The 26,852-nt window shown below is 42.0% G+C and overlaps 1 protein-coding gene across 1 annotated transcript in view; it reads right to left on the reverse strand.

Annotated features, from left to right (window-relative positions):
- The window catches only part of DPYD (dihydropyrimidine dehydrogenase), a 1,571,083-nt gene that overhangs the window by 370,668 nt on the left and 1,173,563 nt on the right, over positions 1-26,852 (reverse strand). Inside the window, exons 17-18 of the mRNA XM_040406865.1 lie at positions 14,315-14,435; positions 5,043-5,162 (exon numbers count right to left, since the gene is read on the reverse strand). Of these exons, the coding sequence (XP_040262799.1) occupies positions 5,043-5,162; positions 14,315-14,435 (241 nt within the window). The remainder of the gene's footprint in view (positions 1-5,042; positions 5,163-14,314; positions 14,436-26,852) is intronic.

Consider the following 26,852-nt stretch of genomic DNA (forward strand, 5'->3'; position numbering starts at 1 on the left):
AGGATTTAGAAGTGTATGCACAAACAAATTTAAAAAGGCATTTTGGATGTGGAAACGTCACACAGGAGATATCCCGCAGATAATGTCAATGCTGTCACCAGCGGCTAATGAAAAATTACAGGGAATGTCACAGGTATTTGGGATGAGTAAACGTTATACAGGAGAGGTACCACCGGTAATGTCACTGTCCGCAGCGTCTACAAAAAAAAAGTACATTGTATGTCACAGATAAATTTCTGAAGCGCACACGTTACACTGCAGATGTGGCCCTGGTAATGTCACTGTCAGAAGCGGACACCGTCTATTGAAAAAGTACACTGTATGTCACTTATATTTTTTGGATGCGCACTTTACACTGGAAATGTGGCGCAGCTAATGTCACTGTCCGCAGCAGACACCGTCTACAGAAAAAGTGCACTGGATGTCACTGATATTTTAGGGATGTGCACACTTTACACAGGAGATGTGGCGCGGATAATTTAACTGTCCGCAGCGACCTATTAGACTCTATTTAGAGCAGAATATATGTTGCTGCTGTTACACTTAAAAGGACTTTTCAGTCCAATAACAAAAAATCTTCCTATTACACTCCCTACACTGTCTGTCCCTTCCTATGCACAGCTCTCACTAAGACTGAGCAATTTAGCGCTGGTTGCACTACAAACACATATTGCTGCTGTCACACGCAATTATCCTTAAAAGGACTTTTGGGCCTCTGAAACATTTTTCTAATAAAATTTTTCCAATAACACTCCCTACCCCATCTTTCCCTTCTTTAGCACAGCTCTCCTTGACTAAGACTGAGCCGAACACGTGTCATCCGGTGCTTTATAGCACCGGATGACGCGTTCCAGCCAGCCAATCACTGTAATGCTAGTAGCCATCATGGCTATGGCATTACAGTGCGTGCCAGTACCTCTCTGCATGTTTATTGGCTGCATTTCAGCCAAGAAACGTGCGGTCGAGGAGACTCAGCATTGCTGTAACCTGTTCGCTCAGTGATGCTGAAAAATCATCTCCTCTCTCAAGAGAGTGAATTCGGAGTGAATTAACATTTAAGGAGGCAAAGTTATGTGGAAAATAGCTTGACAGGTGGAAAAGAAGCATTTTTCTTTAATAAGATGTATTACAAAGTTTTCTATGTACAGTGCCATAGATTTATGGAAAGTTTTTTTCTTCCTTTAAATGTATGTAAAAACTCAGCTGCCAATTTTTTGATACAAAGAGAGTCCGCAAAACACTGTACAAAGCACATACTAATACTGTACATACTCCACTGGAGTCAATTGCAGATCTTTGCAACTGTATGGGTATACAGTTGCATAAATCTAGCGCAACACATATGCTGAATGCAGTGTAATGAATGTAACCCTCAGTGTGAGCAGAGCCATAGAGTGGTGGTTGGTTGTGCATGTAACTATTTTTTTTTACATGTAAATGTAAATCACTTTTTATGCTTGTTAGTTGTTTATTTTGCTAATTACTATAAAAAAGAAACACCCTTAGTAAACCCATTGTGGCTCAATGTTAGTAAAGAGTTCCACATAATGTTGGACTTGGAGTGGGGTACTTATTTAGGGTACAGTATCTAAAGGCTTGGTTATGTTTCAATTTTTTTTATTCATGTTATTTTAAAAAGAATGAAGCCGAAACATACTCATGAGTAACACTATTCTTAAGGTTATAATTTGTCATGTGCAATGAACTTATTGACCCTCTTCCTCCCACTGTCAATGTAATGGCATGTGGAAAATGAAAATAAATACTATTTAATACCATAATCCAAAAACTTCTATCCACATCATCGATGTCCTTACAGCCTACACTGTTTCCACCGTATTTTAATGCTCTGGTTTATGTTATTTATTAAGAATATTTAAAGATTTATGACATTTCTTAAGTAATATTTTAGATATCAATTAGTCTCTGATTATGCATTACATGGTGGGAGCTGAATTCTGTACATGTCATGATATAGTACTTTCTGACATCTGAGCATCTAAGAGGGAGGGGTAACCAGAAAGGAAGGTTCTACGCTATGAATTTTTTTTTAAATTGTATTCCAGTTACTGTACATAGCTTGCTCTAGTGATACAACACCTATATGGTCTATTCTTCAACATAGTAGCCATCTCTGCTGCGGCCCCAAGCTGGAGACCAATGAATCAAATTCCTACTAGTAAAAAGATTCATCTTGTTCATGGAGACACGTTAAAGGACCATTCCTGGAATTAAAGGGATTGTCCACTATATCATTGTTCTCCCAAATGAGTTCATAAAAACACTAGAAATACTAATTTAAGAGGGGTTGTCCAGGATATGTATATTAATGACCTATCCTCAGCACAGCCACTGATCAGCTATTTGAGGAGGCCTCGGCGCTCCCGTGCGTGCCTCCTCACAGCTTACCAAGCACAGCACTGTACATTGTATAGCCAATGTACTTGGTATTGCAGCTCAACCCCATCACTTGAATAACGCTTAGCTGCACCAAGGCCATGTAACCGATGAATCTGATGTCACATGGCCTAAGAAGAGGCCTGAGTGCTCATGAAGTGCCACAGCCTCTTTGCAGAGCTGATTTGCCGGAATCCTAAAAGTCAGATCCCTACTAATCTCATTTTGATAACCTATCATGAAGACAGGTCATCAGCATGTAAATCCTGGAGAACCCCTTTAATGGTATTAGAAGATCTTCATTTGTATCACACTGTATCCTTGTTTATTACAGTCTTCTTTACTGACATGTCCATTAATGGCCTCCACCTCCTAACACTGCACTGAGCATGTGCTCACTTTCCTTGCCATACATAGTGCCGGAGGCTGCTGATGGACATGCTAGTTAGGCTACTTTCACACTCGCGTTTGGTGCGGATCCGCCATGGATCTGCACAGATGGATCAGTTTAAATAATACAACCGTCTACATCCGTTCAGAACGGATCCGTTTGTATTATCTTTAACATAGCCAAGACGGATCCGTCTTGAACACCATTGAAAGTCAATGGAGGACGGATCCGTTTTCTATTGTGCCAGATTGTGTCATAGAAAACGGATCCGTCCCCATTGACTTACATTGTGTGTCAGATCACCACCGCGCATGCCCGGGCTGCGCTCCTCACTTACAAAATGCCGCTACGTTGAACGGCTGTTGGAGCATGCGCTTAAGCACTCTACAGTCTCAGCGGCCATATTAGGAAGGGTAAAGAGCTGGAATATCCTGGCGCATGCGTGGACTGTCACCAGACCTCACAAGCCACCATCTTTCTCACTGGCCAAACACCAATGTACTTATAAATACAAAGACTCCTATAGGAAACACTTAGAGTCCGATAATGGGGCACAAGGGACCAGAGGGATAGGTGGACGTATACTAATTAGGACGCATCCCACTCCCCAATAGGGAAAAAGACCACACAGGTGTCCCCACGTCAATGGGGCTCTGTAATAGGTCCTCCCACAGATCCTACCTGCCAAAAATAAGCCCAAGAGGGATCTCCTCGATACATTAAAAGGAACAGTAAGCCTAAAAAAAAAAAAAAAAAAAATTGCCCATGTAATAATAGCACAACCCGGGTACATTTAGCAGATCACATAACAATTAAGTAACACTAATGTCGCATCTGCCAGATGTTCGTGAGACATTAGTGTTACTTAATTGTTATATAATCTGCTAAATGTACCCGGGTTGTGCTATTATTTTTTAGGCTTATTGTTCCTTTTAATGTATGGACTTATTGGGCTTATTTTTGGCAGGTAGGATAAATTTTTAGGGGGGAGATAGGGTGATCAAAAAATGTTGAATCACAATTTTGGACCTGGTGATACCTGTTATGTTTATTTTTTTATTGTTTATATATAGCTTAGCAAGAAGGTTACTATGACAGCCCTGGGAAGCTTCAGCAAGCCCCAGGCTGTCATGGTAAACGTTCGGACCACCACAATTTCACTGTGGGAGTTCCAATCGGAAGGTAAGGGGAGCCTGATCCCTCTGCCCAACCTCACAAATGCTATTGAATGCGGCATCTGAGGAGATAAATGACCAGTTTCTGCGTCACTGCCGCCGGGTGAGTACTGTATTGTACACACGTATGGAGCAGGCCCATCGCAGCAGCTCTCTCCATACATTCCCTCAGCCACTTTGACGTACAAGCCTCTTTCACACATCAGGGAATCACAAATGTGTGCTGCTCATGGTCTTCATGGACAGTATACGTATCCATTGACTTTACTGTTTGTAGGACTCTGGATGTGTGGTGACATCACAGAAGAATGCCCTGTTTTTGTCTGTGATGCACTTTATAGTCTACAGGTCTGTGAAAACCAATGACACCAAATGGATGGAAACTGTTTTTGGTCTGTAGTTTCCACAGATTCTTGATACAATATGCTCTGGAAATTAATTTTCAACCTATCAGGGTCTATGAAATATGGATGACACATGGAGACCAAAAAATGGACGCACGGACCAAACATGGATTCTTCACGGTCATCTTCATGGAAGATCCACTGACCATCTTGTCATGGATGTCATCATGGACACGATGTGCGAAAGAGGCCTTAGTAAGATTTTGTATGCACTCTTTAAATCTCGATAATCTGTAACATTTATTTATTACATCATACGTGAACAAGAAAAGTTTTAGTACAATTTACTGTAGAACAAAATACATTAAGAAAATATTGACTTGAATTTTGTTTCTGGCCAGAAAAAAATCAACTATTCTTAGGATTTTTACACTTTCTAGTCTAAGATGCAGAGTACAACAAGCACAGTATAAAAGAAGCAGCTTATGAATTGTCTCTTTCCTAGTGACCTTACTCTTGTATTATACTGCTGGGCTTTACTGTTAAGGAAAGGGCAACATCAGACTCTTCACACTCAATATGTTCCATCTGTCACAGTTATTAGAAACGCAATGACCAAGATTATGCTCAGGGAATTGTGTCCTGCAGTGAACATGTCATCTCAGTTTTTAACATGGACCCCCTGAGGCTTTAACAGCCTTTAAGGAGAGTTAGAACATAAAGGGCAACACCTACCAGACACACCACCATATGTGGTCCTGCTCCCTCTTCCAACTGCAGGCCATGGTGTTCCATCTGCTTTGAGTCCCATCAGTCCTGAGACCGTATTAGTTGCAGTAACACCATCTGCACCACCTATGAAGCAGAGCATGGTATAGTTTAACTCATTAATATCACATATGTTAAAGATATTTTTTTCTCTTTGATAATAGGAGAATATATATATATATACACACATACACACACAATACATATATAAAATCTGAATCTTGTTTTTTGACACTGATAAATTCTTCTTCAAGGGATATAATCATGACTACAGTGTTTTATGTGCCTTGAATTTGTATGTACATTCTAGTGATAAAGTACTTAAAGGGAATGTGTTGTCAGTAAATAGATTTTTGTTTGAAGAGCCTCTGTCAGCATGATCAACCCTATTAAATCATGTATACTGCTGATAGGGTTGATTTATGCTGATGGCACCCTTCTTTTGTCTGTATGTTAAACAGCTGCAGAGATACCTGTGTTTTTATTCATATGCAAATTAGCATGTTGGAGGACTTTTTTTCCCCCCGTCTAAAATAACGGATCTCGGACAGAAATTTCTAAAAAGGATGCATAACTGAGCAAAACTGATTCTTAAAATACAGGATCCCTTCATTTCTTTGTTGTTTTTTTGTTCTTCTGACGGATCAGAATACCGGAAAATGAAACGGTGATGTGAACCTCCCCTAAACAGCAAAATTGGCAAATAAACACATGTAGATAGCACAATACCAGTAGCGAAGTTTCCACTGACATTCGGCTGCCTCCCAGAGTGTGGCCAGTGGACACTTGGACCAGGGGAGGACTGGCCATAGAGACTACAGGGAATTTCCGGCAGGCCGGGTACATAATGATCTGATGCTCTTAGCATTAGTTAATGCCAGGAGGATCAGGTACTTATGCACCTGGCCAAAGTCTGCAAGTGCCTTCATGAACTCAACTGGATCACCATCCTGAGGACAGTGATACTGTTGAATACTGTGAGGAAGACGGCAGTATTTGTGCAGCCTTGTTGTATTTGCTTCTGTTGAGGCAGTATTTTGTGCTGCCCTGTGGTATTTGGTTCAGCCGGGGTGGTATTTTGTGCTGCACTATGGTATTGCAGGCCATACCTACTTTTTCTGCCTTGCCGATTGTCAGTTTGGACCCACCTACAACATGCGCCCACTTTTAGGCTTTAAGTTCCCAGTCGGCCCATGCCTTGGACTATGAGTAATGTGCTGTCCAAATGTATTTCTTTACTGGTTTTCTGGTGTGTGATTTGTGTCATACTGGAATGCATCATAGGATTGTACAAGCATCACAATACACAACCTGCCTGTAGATTTTTTTAAATTGTGGTATACAGGAAGAACTGTAATATGTCATAGTTGCAACATTTGTAGTCCCTGAGCATAGGTCTCTCATGCTGCTGCCATCTCCACACCATGTCACCTTGCCACTCTGTGGTCTATGGATACTGCTGACACCTCCAAACTATGTCACCTTGCCACTCTGTGGTCTCCTCATGCTGCCGCCACCTCCAAACTTAGTCATTGTGCCGCTCTGTGGTCTCCTCATCCTGCTGCCATCTCCACACTATGTCACCTTGCCACTCTGTGGTCTCCTGCTGCTGCTGCCATATCCACTCTATGTCACCTTGCCACTCCATGGTATCCTGCTGCTGCTGCCATATCCACACTTTGTCACCTTGCCACTCTGTGGCTTCCTGAAGGTGCCGCCACCTCAAAATGATGTCACCTTGCCACTCGATGGCCTCATCATACTGCTGCCATCTACAGACTCTGTCATTGTGCCACTCGGTGGCCTTATCATGATGCTGCTGCTGCATCCACCACCTCTAGACTCTGTCATTGTGCCACTCTTTCAAAATGTTTTTTTTCGGTAATATTGATGGGTGACTGAAAAACTCCCTTTGCTATATGGACCGAATGACATTGTGTGAGGTCGTGTGACATCTGAAAGTGTGAGGAAAATATATATTATGAAACAACAAAGATACAAAAAGTACATGAAAACAATGACAGCCTCCTGATACTGCCGCCACCTCCACACTCTGTCATTGTGCCACTCGGTGGCCTTCTCATATTGCTGCCACCTCCACACTCTGTCATTGTGCTACTCGGTGGCCTCCTCATACTGTTGCCACCTCCAGACTCTGTCGTTGTGCCACTCAGTGGCTTTCTCCTGATGCTGCCACTAGAGATGGCCTTGCGGTTCGCCCGGCGGTAATTTTGCGGCGAACTTTGCTTGTTCACGGTTCGCCGAACAAGCGAATATATGGCGATGTCCGCTGGCGCCATATTCTTTTGCATTGTGCCAAACTTTGACCCATGACAAAGAAAAAGGGGGTCAGTCAGCACATCCCAAAGCGCAGGGGCACGTTGCTATGGCTGAGAACAAGACTGTTAAACAAAACATGCAATGCAACAGCTCACTGCAAACCAAATAAAGTACAAAATTGCATCATAATTGCAAATGCTATACTAATAAGTTAGAGATGCTTGGCAAATCGTTTTGTACAAAATTATTTGAGCCCGTCTGCCGCACGTCAAGGCGATCTCTAGTTAGACGGGTTCCTAAATTTTACCTGTTATGTGCCATGACGGCTACCATATAATTCAGAAAGTGCAGGTTCCACATGCATGCTGGATCCGCCTGAATTTCTGTCATTTTTGGTGCCAAAATGGCCTCCATTATAGCCACGGAAAGCAGTTACCAGCATGCATGCTGACCCATGACACATCCATCAGGTGGGACAGGACAGCCAATTGAGACAATTCAGCACATGAACATACCCCCTATCCTATAAATAAACCCGATCTGGCAGCCATTTTACATTCTGTTTTTTGCCAGTGTAGGGAGAGGTTGCTGTGTGGATCAGGGATAGACTGTTAGGGACACCAAACGCTAGCTAATAGGGCCACAAAAGTCCTTTTAAGGACTGGTATAGGTGTGTTATCGATAGGTGTGACATACTGAGGGGTGTGATATACTTATAATATACCTTCTAACATACAAAGTATAATATAGTGCATTTGTATTGTGCAGCAGTTGTGTGCGGTTCTGCTGAGATACCGCAGCTAGATAGAGGGACAAATGCTATTAAAATAACTAATTGCAACTGGTGTGATATACCTGTTGTCCCAAAAAAAAACTGATTAAGGGGTGCGATATACTTGCTTCCACAAAATACTGATTAAGGGGTTTGATATACATGCTTCCACCAAATACTGATTGAGGTCTGCGATACACCGGCTTCTGCCAAATATTGATTAAGGGGTTTAATATACTGGCTTCCAGCAAACACTCATTAAGGGGTTCTACATATCTGTTTCCACAAAATACTGATAGAGGGGATAGATATGCTGGCTTACACCAAGTATTGATGGAGGCCTGCGATACACCAGCTTCCAGCCAATTATTGATTAGGGGTTTGATTTACCAGCTTCCAGCAAATACTCATTAAGGTGTTATATATACCTGTTTCCACAAAATACTGATAAAGGGGATTGATATACCGACTTCCACCAAATATTGATTGAGGCCTGCGATACACCGGCTTCCACCAAATATTGATTAAGGGGTTTGATATAGTGATGAGCGGCAGGGTCATATTTGAATTTGCGATATTTTGCGAATATTTTGTAGAATATTCATCGTATATTCGCAAATTCGAATATTCGATAGGAGTAGTGTTGATTGCAAAAAAAATGTGAATTTTCGTAATGAGAATCAATGAAATCGTGAAAACTCAGATCCGATGGCATATTCTAACCCCAGTCGTTCCCATGGTGACGGGGACGCTTGTCGGGGAGAAGTATGCCAAAGTGGAACAACTGTACAGATTTAAAAAAAAAGACGAATATTCTAGAAAACGAATATATTAGTTTTTTAGAATATTCGTAATATTCAAAAGCAAGAATATATAGCAATATATAGCGAATATTCAAAAAAAATAAAAGAATTTAGAACAATTTAGCTAATATAGTGCTATAATCTTCTTTGTCTAATAGTTGTAATTTTTTTCTCATCTAATGTTTAGATTGGAAAAAAATTACTATTAAAAAAAAGATTATAGCACTATATTAGCTAAATTGTTCTAAATTCATTAATTTTTTCCAATATTCGCTATATTGCTATATATTCTTGTTTTAGAATATTACGAATATTCAAAAAAAATAATATAAAGCACTATATGGAATATATTAGTTTTTTAGAATATTTGTCTTGTTTTTTTAAAAATCTGTACAGTTGTTACTCTTTGGCATACTCCTCCCCAACAATAGTCCCCATCCCCATGGGAATGCCTGGGGGTTAGAATATACAATCAGATCTGAGTTTTCACGATGTCATTTATTCTTATTACGAAAATTCTCATTACGAAAATTCGCAATCAACACTACTCCTAAAGTCAAAGATATTGCAGCCTTCTCATTGGCCCACAAGCTGAAAGCAGGGAGGAATCATGTGTACTGATTTAAAAAAATCTTGACTATTCAAAATTACGAATATACACTCACCTAAAGAATTATTAGGAACACCATACTAATACGGTGTTGGACCCCCTTTTGCCTTCAGAACTGCCTTAATTCTACGTGGCATTGATTCAACAAGGTGCTGATAGCATTCTTTAGAAATGTTGGCCCATATTGATAGGATAGCATCTTGCAGTTGATGGAGATTTGAGGGATGCACATCCAGGGCACGAAGCTCCCGTTCCACCACATCCCAAAGATGCTCTATTGGGTTGAGATCTGGTGACTGTGGGGGCCATTTTAGTACAGTGAACTCATTGTCATGTTCAAGAAACCAATTTGAAATGATTCGAGCTTGGTGACATGGTGCATTATCCTGCTGGAAGTAGCCATCAGAGGATGGATACATGTTCTCATTCTGTTTACGCCAAATTCAGACTCTACCATTTGAATGTCTCAACAGAAATCGAGACTCATCAGACCAGGCAACATTTTTCCAGTCTTCAACAGTCCAATTTTGGTGAGCTCGTGCAAATTGTAGCCTCTTTTTCCAATTTGTAGTGGAGATAAGAGGTTCCTGGTGGGGTCTTCTGCTGTTGTTGCCCATCCGCCTCAAGGTTGTGCGTGTTGTGGCTTCACAAATGCTTTGCTGCATACCTCGGTTGTAACGAGTGGTTATTTCAGTCAATGTTGCTCTTCTATCAGCTTGAATCAGTCGGCCCATTCTCCTCTGACCTCTAGCATCCACAAGGCATTTTTGCCCACAGGACTGCTGCATACTGGATGTTTTTCCCTTTTCACACCATTCTTTGTAAACCCTAGAAATGGTTGTGCGTGAAAATCCCAGTAACTGAGCAGATTGTGAAATACTCAGACCGGCCTGTCTGGCACCAACAATCATGCCACACTCAAAATTTCTTAAATCACCTTTCTTTCCCATTCTGACATTCAGTTTGGAGTTCAGGAGATTGTCTTGACCAGGACCACACCTCTAAATGCATTGAAGCAACTGCCATGTGATTGGTTGACTAGATAATTGCATTAATCAGAAATAGAACAGGTGTTCCTAATAATTCTTTAGGTGAGTGTATATCACTATATTCTAAATATTTGCAAATTCTCAAAGTGCTGATATTCACGATAAAAATTAGCAATTCGAATATTCGTGATCAACACTAGTTTTATATACCTGCTTCCAGCAAATACTCAATAAGGGGTTCTATATACCTGTTTCCACAAAATACTGATAGAGGGGATTGATATACCAGCTTCCACCAAATATTGATTATGGGGTTTGATATACCAGCTTCCAGCAATTACTCAATAAGGGGTTCTAGATACCTGTTTCCACAAAATACTGATAGAGGGGATTGATATACCGACTTCCAACAAATATTGATTGAGGCCTGTGATACACCAGATTCCACCAAATATTGATTAAGGGGTTTGATATACCTGCTTCCAGAAAATACTCATTAAGGGGTTCCACATATCTGTTGCCACAAAATACTGATAGAGGGGTTTTATATACCAGTTTCCACCAAATATTGATTGAGACCTGCAATATACCTGCTACCACAAATACTGCTCTTCTATAGGCACTTTGTCACAGAGTCATTTTTAAAATGACAGGCAGAGGAAGAGACAGGCCATTCCGTAGGGGTTATAGAGGTCAGGCAGGTGCCCTTGCTTACCCTTCGTTGAGTGCCCTGTCCGAAAGGACGTTCAGCGGAGCAGGCGGTTCGTGACCATCAAGCGCACTCGCCTAGCTCACAACAGTGTGGACTACCTCACATTTCTAAAAATGAATGAGGCATGGATCTCGGAGTAATTCAACACCTGTGACGACCACGTTTAATTGAATTTCCTCATGCCAGCCCACACATATCCGTCACTACCCAGAACATAGAATGGTCCCTGTCGTATGCAAATACATAAAAGGCATAAAATGCCTTTTCTGTCCTGTGAATGCCTAATTGAATGCCATAATCACTTGATCTTTTCTGTACGGTGAATGCCTAATTGTTGGGGCCTCAAAGGAATTCAACTCCTGTGATGACCACGTGTTATCTAATTTCACTTATTATCATTTGGGGTTTATTCAAGAGGGGGGATTTCGTTAGCCAATGTTTTTAATCCAATTTTATATTTTTAATTCTTTCAAACATATGTATTTGACATGTATTTGCACTGGCCTGCAGTAAAATTGATATCCACTGACCACCTAATATACCTCCAGCCACATAATCACTTGATCTTTTCTGTACAGTGAATGCCTGTTATTCAGTGACCGCATAATGTACCTCGAGCCACATATCCACAATTTATTTTATGTCAGGTGAATGCCTAAATTTTAGGGCCCGTACTCCTGTGGCCTAAAATAAAATTTGTCTAGGCTCCAGCAGGGCACATTTTTGAGAATTTCCCTTTAAGACACATAAAAATGGCCCATGATTAAAATACTTATTTTTTGTGGGAATTTTTGTCATTGATCCCCCTCTAGTATGTCACTGTCCATGTTGTGGGACTATTTGTGCCCTTCTAGTAAGTATTTGGTGGCTGCAAATATGACCTGAAAGTTTTTCAGGTTCGCCTGCCATTAAAGTGAATGGGGCCCGCCGCGAACTTGCGTTTGCGAATCGTATCGGCCAATGTTCGTCCATTACTAGCCACCACCTCCAGACTCGGTCATTGGGCCATTCGTGGCCTCCTCATACTACCGCCACCTCCAGACTCTGTCATTGTGCTACTCGGTGGCCTCCTCATACTGCCGCCACCTCCAGACTCTGTCATTGTGCCACTCGGTGGCCTCCTCATACTGCTACCAATTCCAGATTCTGTCATTGTGCCACTCGGTGGCCTCATCATACTGCTGCCAACTCCAGACTCTGTCATTGTGCCACTCTGTGGCCTTCTCCTGAAGCTGCCAACTCCAGACTGTGTCATTGTGCCACTCGGTGACCTCCTCATACTGCTGCCACCTCTAGACTCTGTCATTGTGCCACTCAGTGGCCTCCTGTCACCGCCAGCCCTGAGAGAGATCTTAGAAGTTTAAATAGACGGAAGACTCAGGAGTCTATTTGACAGATCTCTTGTTTTCATTGTTGCTGACAGGTTTCCACCCCTTCGCAGATGCTGCTCATTATCAGTCAGGTGGCTCTTTAAATGTTCCGCCTCTCACTTGTTTCCTTGCAGCTGATAGCTCTTCTGTGCAGTGCTCTGCTTGTGTGGTGGTTCTCCTGTTCCAGTTACATCTCAAGCTAAGTCCTTTCCCTTTTCTTGGAGTGTCTGTCCTGACTAGGCCTCAGGGAGACACTAGCTCCTTCAGTTTAGAAGGAGTCGGTGGCCTCTTTCCCTGTTCCCTAAGCTGAGGGTTTGGTGCAGTGTTTCAGCAGTGTCAGGTTCCCGTGCATGTGCATTTCTACCATTGAGATTTGCACATGTTGTTAGCAGCTTAGGGAGAGTATCAGGGAATGCTAGAAGGTGACCTCTTTATTCCCTAGGTTTGGGGCCTAGTCTGTCGTTGTTTTGATGTGGTTCCCTTTGGTTGTCTTTCCTTCCCCGTACTTCCCGTGACACCTCCTCATACTGCTTCCACCTCCAGACCCTATTATTGGGCCACTCTGTGGTCTCCTCATGATGCTCCACCTCACCACTATGTCATAGGTCCACTCTGTGGACTTCTCATGCTGTTCCCACCCTCCCCACTTCATGACTGGTCCACTATTTTGGCTTTTGGCCTGGCTGACATCATCATTTATTTGACTTTTCTTCTGATCTGTTAGAAGGAAGGAAAAATGAGACGAACAACAGATCCTGTCTGTGTAGCAGCTGTAAGGCCTGTATTGTCCCATCAGAATTGGCTTATGATTTGGTAGCCAAGAGCAGGAATAGGTATAAAACATCTGTTTTAGATCCACTCCAGTTTTTTTTGGGCATTAGCAATACTGATGGATTATTGAGCAAATGCTGACCGAGTGAAGGCGTATGCTCTACAGACAGGATTCGTTTTTGTGGGTTATTGTTCTGACGGATCAGAGGAAGGGCAAAATAATCAGTGATGTCAACAAAAAATTACTACTGACAATGTTTCCCCTCTGTCAGGGGTGCTCTACTTGTATATGCGTTTAATAGAACAGGTTCTGTAGACATCGATGTGGAATCAGTTGGCGATAGTGTAAAAGGAGTGCGCTTCTTCTTGGCGCTAAAATCGACCTGTAAGGCTGAGTTCATACTTAAATTATTTGGTCAGTTTTGGCCCCATGACTGCCCAAATAAGTGAAGTGTGCAGTGATTCTAAGAGAGACGCATCTCATACGGACTCACAGTATTATTTCACTACCAAAGCAGACTCCCTATGCATGTTACTGCAAGGCACAGTGTTCTACACCACTATAAAGGCTCTCAGCAGCCAGGAAATAGCAATTTTTTAACGTAATTGGCCGCAAATATATTCGGATCGAATCAAATTTTTCCTGAAAAATTTGGCGAACCAGCGAATCGAATTTTTGAAAAATTTGCTTCATCTCTAATTACAATGTGTTACCAACACATGTGCAGCTAGTAATATAAACTGGCCCTTTAATACTATTACTTTTGTAAAATCTTAATACCAAATTTGTGCAATTAAATACTTTTATATTATTATTATAAAGATATTTTGTCTTATAATTTCCATAGCAGGTATCAATCATATAAATTCTCATATCAGACAGTCTTTGAACACAATATTTCACCAACACAGTATCAGAATTTTTTTGTTACCTTCATGTGCAGCCATTGCAATCTGCACAACATCTGTGACGTTCGGGGTCAACTTGGCAAAGAATGGAATTTTGACAGCTTGTCTTACCCAGCGGCAGATGTTGCGCACCAGTTCTGGATCCTGTTCAAATAGGTCATATATGGAAAAGAAAAATTAGTAATTTGTCTAATCTAATGAAAACATGGAGCAATGAAGGAAAAAGAAAATCATTAAAAGAGCTATTCTTGTAAACCAGTTAAATCAATAATTTAACTGTACCCATTGAAACAAACAGCGCAGATGCATTGTATGCTTGTAATGTAATATAGTTCTTAAGAAATATCTAAATGAATACAAATGTAATTAACACAGGAGGAATAAATCAGGCTACACTGAACAGTAAAAGGCCAAGATTTACTGAAAATTATTTGTTAATGAGTTATTTGTCGATGTGGATGGTAAAATGCCTTATACTGAACTTTAATCTTAAAGGAGTTGTCAAAATTTTAAAGACTGATGAACTATCCTCAGGATAGGCTATCACTATCTGATCGGTGGGGATCTGACTACCTGCACCTCTGCTGATCAGATGTTTTAGAGTAGATCCAACACCAGAAGTTGGCACCATAACTACACAGCTCCATCCATTGGTAACTGCACTTCGATGGGAGCAGGACTGGAGTAACCACCTCCGTCCACTACATAATAGATGGAGCTGTGTAGTTACATACATAGTTGCATAGTTAATTCGGTTGAAAATAGACATAACTCCATCAAGTTCAACCAAGGGACAGGAATAGGTGGGGATTTGAATCCCAGAAGGAATTGAGACTTAGATTTCTACACGTTTTCATAAGCATTAATGTTGTTTACTTTTAAGAATTCATCTAAACCCTTTTTAAAGCTGTCCACTGTTCCTGCTGTGACCACGTCCTGAGGAAGTCTATTCCACAGCTTCACAGTTCTTACAGTAAAGAAGCTTTGGTGCTTCCGGAGACTGAACTTTTTCCTCTCCAATCAAAGGCAGTACCCCCTTGTCTTTTGAGCACATTTTACATGAAACAGTTTTTCACCGTGTTTTTTGTATTTATATATTTGTATAGGTCAGGCATGCTCAATCTGCAGCCCTCCAGCTGTTGTAAAACTACAACTCCCACAATGCCCTTCTGGAGGCTGATAGCTGAAGGCTGTTCAGGCATGCTGGGAGTTGTAGTTTTGCAACAGCTGGAGGGCCGCAGATTTTGCATGCCTGGTATAGGTTAATCATGTCCCCCTTAGACATCTCTTATCAAGACTAAAGAAATTAAATTCTTTTAATCTTTCTTCATAACTAAGATCATCCATGCCCCTTATCCTTTTAGTCCCTCTCCTCTGTACTTTTTCCAGCTATAGTGTGTCCTTTCTTTGGACTGGTGCCCAGAACTGAACTGCATATTCCAGATGAGGCCGCACCAGCGCTTTGTAAAGTTGTAATATTACACCCCTGCCCCGCGAGTCCATGCCTCGTTTAATGCATGACAATATCCTGGTGGCTTTAGAAGCAGCTGATTGACATTGTATGCTGTAATTTAATCTAACATGCACAAGGACACCAAAATCCTTCTCTATAAGTGACTCTCCCAGTGCTACATCACCTAGGCCATATGAAGTACAGAGATTATTACTACCAAGATGCATAACTTTACATTTGTCCACATTGAACCTCATTTGCCAAGTTGATGCCCAATCACTCAGAGTGATCAAGTCAGCTTGTAGTACTATACAGTTCTACACAGCTTAGTATCATCTGCAAAAATAGAAATGGTGCTATTAATCTTGTCCTCAATATCATTAATAAATAAATTAAATAATAAAGGGCCCAGCACTGAACCTTGGGGTACACCACTTACAACCCGGGACCATTCTGAATAGGAATCATTGACCACAACTCTCTGGACACGGTCATTCAGCCAGTTTTCAATCTAATTACAAACTATACAGGTGAAATTCGAAAAATATTAATATCGTAATGCAACTTAAAAGGAGTTGTATTAATGCAACTTAAAATTAGAATATTGTGAAAAGGTTCAATATTCTAGTCTCACTCTAGTCAGCTAATTAATCCATACCCCCCTGAGCAAAGGGTACCTGAGATTGTGACTTTGGGGTTTTCATAAGCTGTAAGCCATAATCATCCAAATTATAACAAATAAAGACTTGAAATATCTTGCTTTGCATGTAAATGAGTCTTTCTCATATATTATGGGGGAGTTCAACTGCCCAAATATAGACTGGGAAACTGAAACCTGTACATCTCATAAAGGAAACAGGTTCTTGGCAATAAACAAAGACAATTACCTCTCCCAACTGGTTCTGGACCCGACTAGAGGGACAGCCATACTAGACTTAGTATTAACCAATAGACCTGACAGAACAACAGATGTGCAGGTTGGGGGAAACCTGGGAAATAGTGACCATAAAGTAATAACCTTCTAATTATCATTCAAAAGAGTGTTTCTTCAGGGAGGAACAAAAATACCAAACTTTAAAAAAGCTAAATTTAGCCAACTAAGAGAGGCCATAGGCCTAACTAACTGGGACAAAGTCCTCAAAAATAAAAATACATCCACAAAATGGGATATTTTTAAAAGCATCCTAAATTCTAATTGTGAGAGGAACATATCTTATGGGAATAAAAGGTTAATGAACAAAAATAAACCAATGTGGATAAATAGAACTGTAAAGAAAGCAATAAATTACAAAAAAAAAAGCATTTAAATCACTAAAACAGGAGGGTAGTGAGGAAGCACTGAAAAGCTATAACAAAAAAATTTAATCTGTAGAAAAAAAAATAAAAGCGGCCAAACTAGAGACCTAGAGATTAATTGCCAAAGAGTTCAAAACTAACCCTAAAATGCTCTTTAATTATATAAATGGTAAAAAGTATAAATCTGAAGGTGTTGTCCCTTTACAGAGTGATGAGGGGGGAATTGCAGAAAGCCATGAGAAGAATGTAAAGCTGTTAAATATTTTTTTCTCCATTGTATTCACTGAAGAAAATAAACTGTCAGGTGAAAGGCAGAATGTAAAAGTAAATTCCCCATTAAAAGTGCCCTGTCTTACCCAGGAAGAAGTACAGTGGTGTCTTAAAAAGATAAAAATAGACAAATCGCTAGGACCAGATGGCATACACCCCCGTATACCAAGAAAATTAAGTAATGTCATAACCAGACCCTTATTTCTGATATTTAAGGACTCTATACTGACAGAGAGTGTTCCACAGGATGTGGTGCCACTATTCAGAAAGGGTCCGGAAACAGAGCCCGGAAATGATAGGCCGGTAAGTTTAACATCCGTCGTGGGTAAACTGTTTGAAGGTTTTCTAAGAGATGCTATCTTGGAGCACCTCAATGAAAATAAGCAAATAACGCCATATCAGCATGGTTTCATGTGGGATTGGTCATGTCAAATTAGTATATTAAATGAGAATGCTTGGACTGGGAGAAAATGTCTGTATGTGGGTAAGTAACTGGCTCAGTAATTGAAAACAGAGGGTGGTTACACACTCAGATTGGGTCACTGTCACTAGTGGAGTACCTCAGGGATCAGAATTGGGCCCTATCCTCTTTAATATATTTATTAATGATCTTGTAGAAGGCTTTCACAATAAAATATCAATTTTTGCAGATGACACTAAACTGTGTAAAGTAATTGACACGGAAGAGGACAGTATACTACTACAGAGGGATCTGGATAGATTGGAGGCTTGGGCACAGAAGTGGCGGATGAGGTTTAACACTGACAAATGTAAGATTATGCACATGGGAAGGAATAATGCAAGTCACCTGTACATACTAAATGGTAAAACACTGTGTAACACTGACAAGGAAAAGGACCTAGGAGTTTTAGTGAAGAGCAAACTAAGGCTACATTCACACTCGCGTTTTGTGCGGATCAGTCATGGACGGATCCATTCAGATAATACAACTGTCTGCATCCGTTCAGAACAGATCTGTTTGTATTATCTTTAACATAGCCAAGACGGATCCGTCTTGAACACCATTGAAAGTCAATAGAGGACGGATCCATTTTCTATTGTGCTAGATTGTGTCAGTGTCAGTGTCCCCATTGACTTACATTGTGTGCCAGGACGGATCCGTTTGGCTAAATTTCATCAGACGGACACCAAAACGATTAAAGCAGCGTTTTGGTGTCTGTCTCCAAAGTGAAATGGAGACTGAACTGATGCAAACTGATGCATTCTGAGCGGATCCTTTTCAATTCAGAATGCATTAGAATGCAAACTTATCCGCTTGTGAGAGCCCTGAACGGATCTCACAAACGGAAAGCCAAAACCCGAGTGTGAAAGTAGACTTAGCTGTAAAAGCCAGTGTCAGGCAGCAGCTGCCAAGGCCAATAAGATAATGGGTTGCATCAAAAGGGGAATAGATGCCCGTGATGAGAACATAGTCCTACCACTTTACAAATCACTGGTCCGATCACACATGGAGTACTATGTACAGTTCTGGTCTCCTGTGAACAAGGCAGACATAGCAGAGCCGGAGAGGGTTCAGAGGAGGGCAACTAAAGTAATAACTGGAATGAGGGAACTACAGTACCCTGACAAATTATCAAAATTAGGGTTATTCACTTTAGAAAAAAGACGACTGAGGGGAGATCGAATTGCTATGTATAAATATATCAGGGGTCAGTACAGAGATCTCTCCCATCATCTATTTATCCACAGGACTGTGACGAGGGGACATCCTCTGCATCTGGAGGAAAGAAGGTCTGTGCACAAACATAGAAGAGGATTCTTTATGGTAGGAGCAGTGAGACTATGGAACTCTCTGCTGGAGGAGGTGGTGATGGTGAGTACAATAAAGGAATTCAAGAGGGGCCTGGATGTATTTCTGGAGTGTAATAATATTACAGGCTATAGCTACTAGAGAGAGGTCATTGATCCAGGGAGTTATCTGATTGCCTGATTGGAGTCGGGAAGGATTTTTTTTCCCGTAAAGTGGGGAAAATTGTCTTCTACCTCACAGTTTTTTTTTTTTTTGCCTTCCTCTGGATCAACTTGCAGGATAACAGACCGAACTGGATGGACAAATGTCTTTTTTCGGCCTTATATACTATGTTACTATGTTATTATTTTCACCTTTTAAGTTGCATTACTGAAATGAATGAACTTTGCACGATAATCTAATTTTTCGAGTTTTACCTGTTCTTTCCAAGCCTATAGACCTTACTTTACCTATTAAATGTCTATGAGGGACAGTATCAAAAGCCTTTGCAAAATCCAGAAACACTACACAGCCTCCCCTCTGTCCAGGCTACTACTCACCTCCTCATAAAAACAAATCTGGTTAGTCTGACAACTTCTGTCCTTGGTAAACCCATGCTGGTTACCACTTATAATTTTATTTACAGTCACATACTCCTGTATAGAGTCCTTCAAACATTTTTCTCACAACAGAAGTTAAACTAACTGGTCTATAATTACCTGTGAAGGACCTTGATCCTTTTTTAAATATGGGCACCACGTTTGCCTTGCGCCAATCACTTGGCACTGTACCAATACCTAGAGAATCTTTATATTTAATTATAAACAGGGACACAGCAATGACTGAACTGAGCTCTTTAAGCACTCTTGGGTGTAATCCATCTGGACCCGGAGCCTTGTTCACATTTACCCTATTAAGCTTGTCTTGGACCTTATCTACAGTACAGTTAGCCAAGTGAGTATATTAACCCATTTAGTAACTCTGCATTTTCCTTATCTTCCATGACTACCCCCACTTAATTATTTAGGCTCTAGTCACCTCTTTGGACTTGGTTCAGAAACTTTCTCTACACCTAGATACACCAAATTATGCATCTTTGTACTCCAAAATGTAGGTGCACTCACATTAGTAAATGTGGGCCAATGTACTTATAATGTAGAAAAGGGAACGAGGCAAATGAGGGCTTTCTTGACTGCACTGATTGAAAAAGAAACTCCAGCAAGTCCTGGATTGCTGCTTAAAGGAGTTCTCCAGAAATGATTTCAAATGTCCACCAGCAATATGTCCTAGTATGTAAGCAGGACTGGTTGCCTCCACTTGCACAGCTGGGAGGGGGCCACTGTGCAAGTGGAGGCAACCAGTCCTGCTTACATACTAGGACAGATGGACTGCTGATCTGGAAATTCTGGTAAATGCCAGATTGGCTGGTGCTGGAGAGGAGACGGCACCAACCCATTTACAGAGACAAGATGTGACAGAAAAATTATGATGGTGGTCTGCTTCCAATGTTGAGGATGAGAAAAGAGAAAATTATATCAGAGGAGACATCACTGAATATAATAGGTATGTTTACTCCTGTATGTTTGGCAGAGCTAAATGTAATGTCCATTCAAATATTTCTTTAGCACACATGGAGGTTGAATTGGAGAGGCACAAGCATATTTCACATTCACCACACATCAAATGGGTCTGTCTGTTTTTAAATGCCATGGCTGAATTTCAGTCCCATCCCAGACCTGACTGTACTACTCTATAACAGATGATAAAGATGCGATCATACCTATCATATGTCATCATGACTGAGCAGCCTGACAGGATAACTCACCCGTATGTAGTGTATGCAAGTGCCAGAGCATAGTGTGTATTGAGGCTTCACTCCTGACTGCCCTAGGCAGCTCTGTAAGTGGAGACAACCAGTCCTGTTCACATTCTAGCACAGATTGCTCGGGGGGATTTTAAATAATTCCCTGAGAACCCCTTTAAAGGACTTTTAGTGTCACGGTGTGGTTCGCTGTGACAATTGTGGCTGTGTAGACTGGCTGCATGCCCTTTCACATACTGGCTGTAGGCTGACTCCTGTGTATGCTGGTTGCTTGGGGCTGTGTGCTGGCTGTGATGTCATGTGTGAATTTTGCCTGTGAATGTGTGTACTCCCTGTGTCTGCATCTCTGTGCAATTCTTGTCAAAGTTGCCGTGTAGGCTGGCTGCAGGCTCTATTGCATACTGGCTGCAGGCTGACACCTGTGTATACTGGTTGCCTGGGGCTGCATGCTGGCTGCGGTGGTGTGTGTGAACTGTGGCCTGTGTGTGTCTCCCATGTCCATATATCTGTGGTTACTGTTACTGGTGCTGTGAAGGCTGGCTGCATGCACTTTGTGTACTGGCTGTGGGTGTTCCCATGTATGTTGGTTCTGTGATGCGTGCTGGCTGCGGCCTTGTGTGTGAACATGGCCTGAATATGGATGCATTTCTGTTTGTGTCACAGGTTGTTTGTGCTCTGGCTTGCTGGCTGCGGGTGACTCCATGTTTGCTGGTTGCCAGAGGCAACGCAGTCTGTGTGTTCACTTCTTGGCTCCCCTCCTAGTTTGGTTCTTATGGGTTAACATTCCCTGCTCTATTCCTGGGTGTGCTTATCAGGTGCTATATCTATCCCTGAGCTGTGGGGCATATGGTCAGTCTGTTCCTGTGCCTTTATGGGTGTAGCCCCTTGCTGCTGACCCAGTTTTTTTTTTTTGCCATCTGCCCTTTTGTGTGGTGTCGCCTGGTATAGCATTATTGTTGTTGCTTTGTCTGTTCTTCTGTACCTGTCCTGTGATGATGTTGATATTGTTATCCTTGTCCATGCCTTGACTGTTCTTCTGTACCTGTTCTCTGTCTGGGACTCTGTTCCATGTCTAGCCTAGCAGTGCTCTAACTGTGTCTGATAGCCTGGCAGTGCTAAACTGCTTCTGATCCTGTCCTTTGTCCAGCCTGGCAGTGCCTACTGCTTCTGATCTAGTCTGTTCCTTGTCTGTCCTGCAGTGCCTTACTGCTTCTGTTCCTGTCCTGTGTCTGTCCTGCCTTCATGAGAGGGCTCCTGAGCAGTGGCGTACCAAGGGGGGGGGGGGGGCGGCCCGCCCCGGGTGCCACTCACAAGGGGGGTGCCAGTGGCGTAGCAATGGCTATGGGGCCCTACGCCACTGGGGGCCCGCCGCGACTGAGGATAATTTTTTTTTAAAAGTGTGGAGAGTGGGCCAGGCGTGGCGCTGTGATAGGGGCAGGGCTCCAGATGGTCTCTCCCTCCCCCTGTGCTGCTGCCGCCGCGGCCAATAAGAAGAGGTACAGGGCCGGGGGAGGGGCTGTGGCCACTGCGCCACCAATGAAGATATCTTCATTAACATTGAGTGCGGCCCCCCCCAGTATAATAAACATTGAGTGCGGCCCCCCCCAGTATAATAAACATTGAGTGCGGCCCCCCCAGTATAATAAACATTGAGTGCGCCTCCCCCCAGTATAATAAACATTGAGTGCGGCCCCCCCCCAGTATAATAAACATTGGTGGGCAGTGGGCAGTGCCAATGAGGGTTAAAAAATAAAAAATTAACTCACCTCCTCCAATTGATCGCGTAGCCGCTGCCAATCTCCTTGTAATTTCTTCAGGACCTGTGGTGACGTCACTGAGCTCCAGCCTCTATCACATGGTCCATTACCATGGTGATGGATCATGTGATGTATCATGTGATGAGCTCAGTGACATCACCACAGGTCCTTTGACAGGTCCTGAAGAAAGTACAGGAGACCGGCTGCTACGCGATCAATTGGAGGTGGTGAGTTAATTTTATTTATTTTTTTAACCCTCATTGGCACTGCCCACCAATGTTTATTATGTTGGGGGGGGGGGGCGCACTGTGCCACCAATGTTTATATGTTTATTATGCTAGGGAGGGGGGGCGCACTGCCCACCAATGTTTATTATGTTGGGGGGGCACACTGCGCCACCAATGTTTATTATACTAGGGTGTTGGGGGGGCGCACTGCACCACCAATGTTTATATGTTTATTATACTAGGGAGGGGGGGCGCACTGCGCCACCAATGTTTATTATGTTGGGGGGGGCGCACTGCGCCACCAATGTTTATTATACTGTGGTTTAAGGGGGCGCAGGTTTTTATTTTATAAAGGAAGGGTTAAGGGGTCTATTAAGGGGTGGTTAATGGGTTTTATTAAGGGGGTTAATGGGTTTATTTCGTTAAGGGGGTGTGCAGAGGTTTATTTTATTAAGGGGTTTTATTTTTATTTATGCTCTAGGTACGCCCCTGCTCCTGAGTTCACCTGGAGGGAGGATCTTTAGTCTGTGTGCAGCTTTGCCTGAGACCTCCATGCTTCCATTCCATTTGGGGTCCAGGCACCTGCTTCTGTGCTTGTTCCCATTTGTCTTGTTGTCTGAGCCATGTCCTGTGTTTGGTTGGGTACCAGTCCTGTTGTCTATTTCCGCTGGTGCTTGCACCAGCATGGTTCTCTGCAGGTAGCGGCCAAGTGTACCGGGACCTTCCTGGAGGTGCGACTAGTGAGCCCTCAGCCCAGTTCATCCCCACCTCCAGGGGCTCTGTGAAGAACAGGGCTCATTGGCTCTCCGCCCTCTGGGTTTTTCCTCTGTTCTCTTCCGGTGCACTTGGTTCTGTGGTAGTGCTACCACTATTGCTTAACTTGCTTTACGGTTATGTTCTTTTATTACAAGTGTAATAAAGTACTCTGTTGGTCCCTGGTCTGTTTCTGCCTGTTTCCTGTTTTCAAGATGTCCCAGGGGTCTGCCTTTGGGCCTCTGGCATGTGACATTTAGTAGGTGTGAAAAAAAACTAACCAAATACAAGATCATACCGATTTGTATATTGTCCTGAAGAAGAGACTGGTACAGTCTGGTAACATTGGTGTTTTAATAGAAGAGGCTTGAATTCCAGCACAGTGAAAATCCTTTAAAATCAGAGTCCTTTTTTATGCCAAATTTTAAAATGTACATGTAGTACTTTTGGTGACTTTGAGCCCTTCTGGTTGTTTTGTCATAAGAAAACCTAATACATTTATTTTAATCAACAATCCAGGATCCAGTGGAATTTTTCAAGACCAAATCAGTCAAGAAGACCTTCAATTATATAGTTCCTTCTGCTGTTTGGTGTACTTATAATAATGCACACGCTCCTTTCTATCTCAAATTATCTGCTTTCAGACTTCGGACTATGGTTGTTGGACCATGCATATTTGAACAATTCAAGTAAACAACGATGAACTTCAGTACCTAACATATAATACTGACAGAAGTGCCGCTCTTTCGCCTTTTATAATCTCAGACAAACCATTAGAGATGAACGAATCAAATCCCAAAAAGTAGAATTCGATCTGAATTTCAGGATCAATTTGATTCGCCTCAAAGCCGAATTTCCTCGTGCTTCGTGTCAGCGAATCAATTTAACCTGAAATAGTATAAAAAAAATCAATAAAAAAAAATCAAACTTACCTCCTCCATTTGCTCGCCAGCCGATGACGTAATCTCGCGCCACACAGGATTTCGGCTGAGATCTTCAAGCAAGATGGCGGTGGCCGGCCCTTTGCGAGCAAATGGAGGCGGTAAGTTTGATTTAATTATTTTTAATTGTTAATTTTACACTCAGATGCCGCAATCATATTTGAACGCGGCATCTGAGGGGTACAATGACAGGGGCAGCGCTATCGCAGATCCCTGTCATTGCACCTGCTACTTACAAAAAGATGCGCTTCGTGATGAAGTAATTCTTTGTGAAATTCGGCAAATCAGCCGAATCGAACTTTTAAGAAATTCGCTCATCTCTACAAACCATTTATTGATTGCATTCATTAAGACAGCTCATCTATATAAGCATCTTCTTTTTTATCAGGATTTCTTCTTAGGATAGTCTAGATCAGTTAGATTTTTCCAGCTTCTTTGCACTGTAGTTGTTTAAATTGTCTAAATTAGGTGTATTTCGGACGCAGATCGCGGCACAAAGGTTCTTTGCGCCACAATCTGTGGCTTCTTCCCGTTCATGCCAGGTCTAAAAAAGTGGGCGTGGTGTGAGTGGGGAAGGGGACAAGGCGGCAGGCCCATCTCATTTACCATGTTTTAGGTGTAGAAAATGGTCTAAATGTAAGACAGCTAGGAATCTCTTACATTTAGAAGTGGCAGTGGATACGCCGAAGTTATGTAGAGGCCAGCAGCTCTTCATAACTCCGGCGGATCCACCGCCAGCGCAGGGGCTTATTAACCACCTCAGCCCCCAGTGCTTAAACACCCTGAAAGACCAGGCCACTTTTTACACTTCTGACCTACACTACTTTCACCGTTTATTGCTCGGTCATGCAACTTACCACCCAAATGAATTTTACCTCCTTTTCTTCTCACTAATAGAGCTTTCATTTGGTGGTATTTCATTGCTGCTGACATTTTTACTTTTTTTGTTATTAATCGAAATTTAACGATTTTTTTGCAAAAAAATGACCCCATTTCTGAAAGTACACACCCTGAGGTATTCGCTGATGGGCATAGTGAGTTCATAGAACTTTTTATTTTTTGTCACAAGTTAGCGGAAAATGATGATTTTTTTTCTTTTTTTTTTTTTTCTTACAAAGTCTCATATTCCACTAACTTGTGACAAAAAATAAAAAGTTCTATGAACTCACTATGCCCATCAGCGAATACCTTGGGGTCTCTTCTTTCCAAAATGGGGTCACTTGTGGGGTAGTTATACTGCCCTGGCATTCTAGGGGCCCAAATGTGTGGTAAGGAGTTTGAAATCAAATTCTGTAAAAAATGACCTGTGAAATCCGAAAGGTGCTCTTTGGAATATGGGCCCCTTTGCCCACCTAGGCTGCAAAAAAGTGTCACACATCTGGTATCTCCGTACTCAGGAGAAGGTGGGGAATGTGTTTTGGGGTGTCATTTTATATATACCCATGCTGGGTGAGAGAAATATCTTGGCAAAAGACAACTTTTCCCATTTTTTTATACAAAGTTGTCATTTGACCAAGATATTTATCTCACCCAGCATGGGTATATGTAAAAAGACACCCCAAAACACATTCCTCAACTTCTCCTGAGTACGGGGATACCAGATGTGTGACACTTTTTTGCAGCCTAGGTGGGCAAAGGGGCCCATATTCCAAAGAGCACCTTTCGGATTTCACTCCTCATTTTTTCCTGAATTTGATTTCAAACTCCTTACCACACATTTGGGCCCCTAGAATACCAGGGCAGTATAACTACCCCACAAGTGACCCCATTTTGGAAAGAAGACACTCCAAGGTATTCCGTGAGGGGCATGGCGAGTTCCTAGAATTTTTTATTTTTTGTCACAAGTTAGTGGAAAATGATGATTTTTTTTTTTTTTTTTTTTTTCAAACAAAGTCTCATATTCCACAAACTTGTGACAAAAAATAAAAACTTCCATGAACTCACTATGCCCATCAGCGAATACCTTGGGGTCTCTTCTTTCCAAAATGGGGTCACTTGTGGGGTAGTTATACTGCCCTGGCATTCTAGGGGCCCACATGTGTGGTAAGTAGGTAAATGACCTGTGAAATCCGAAAGGTGCTCTTTGGAATGTGGGCCCCTTTGCCCACCTAGGCTGCAAAAAAGTGTCACACATCTGGTATCTCTGTATTCAGGAGAAGTTGAGGAATGTGTTTTGGGGTGTCTTTTTACATATACCCATGCTGGGTGAGATAAATATCTTGGTCAAATGCCAACTTTGTATAAAAAAATGGGAAAAGTTGTCTTTTGCCAAGATATTTCTCTCACCCAGCA

This window comes from Bufo bufo, chromosome 9 (genome assembly GCF_905171765.1).
Source record: "Bufo bufo chromosome 9, aBufBuf1.1, whole genome shotgun sequence".
NCBI lineage: Eukaryota > Metazoa > Chordata > Amphibia > Anura > Bufonidae > Bufo > Bufo bufo.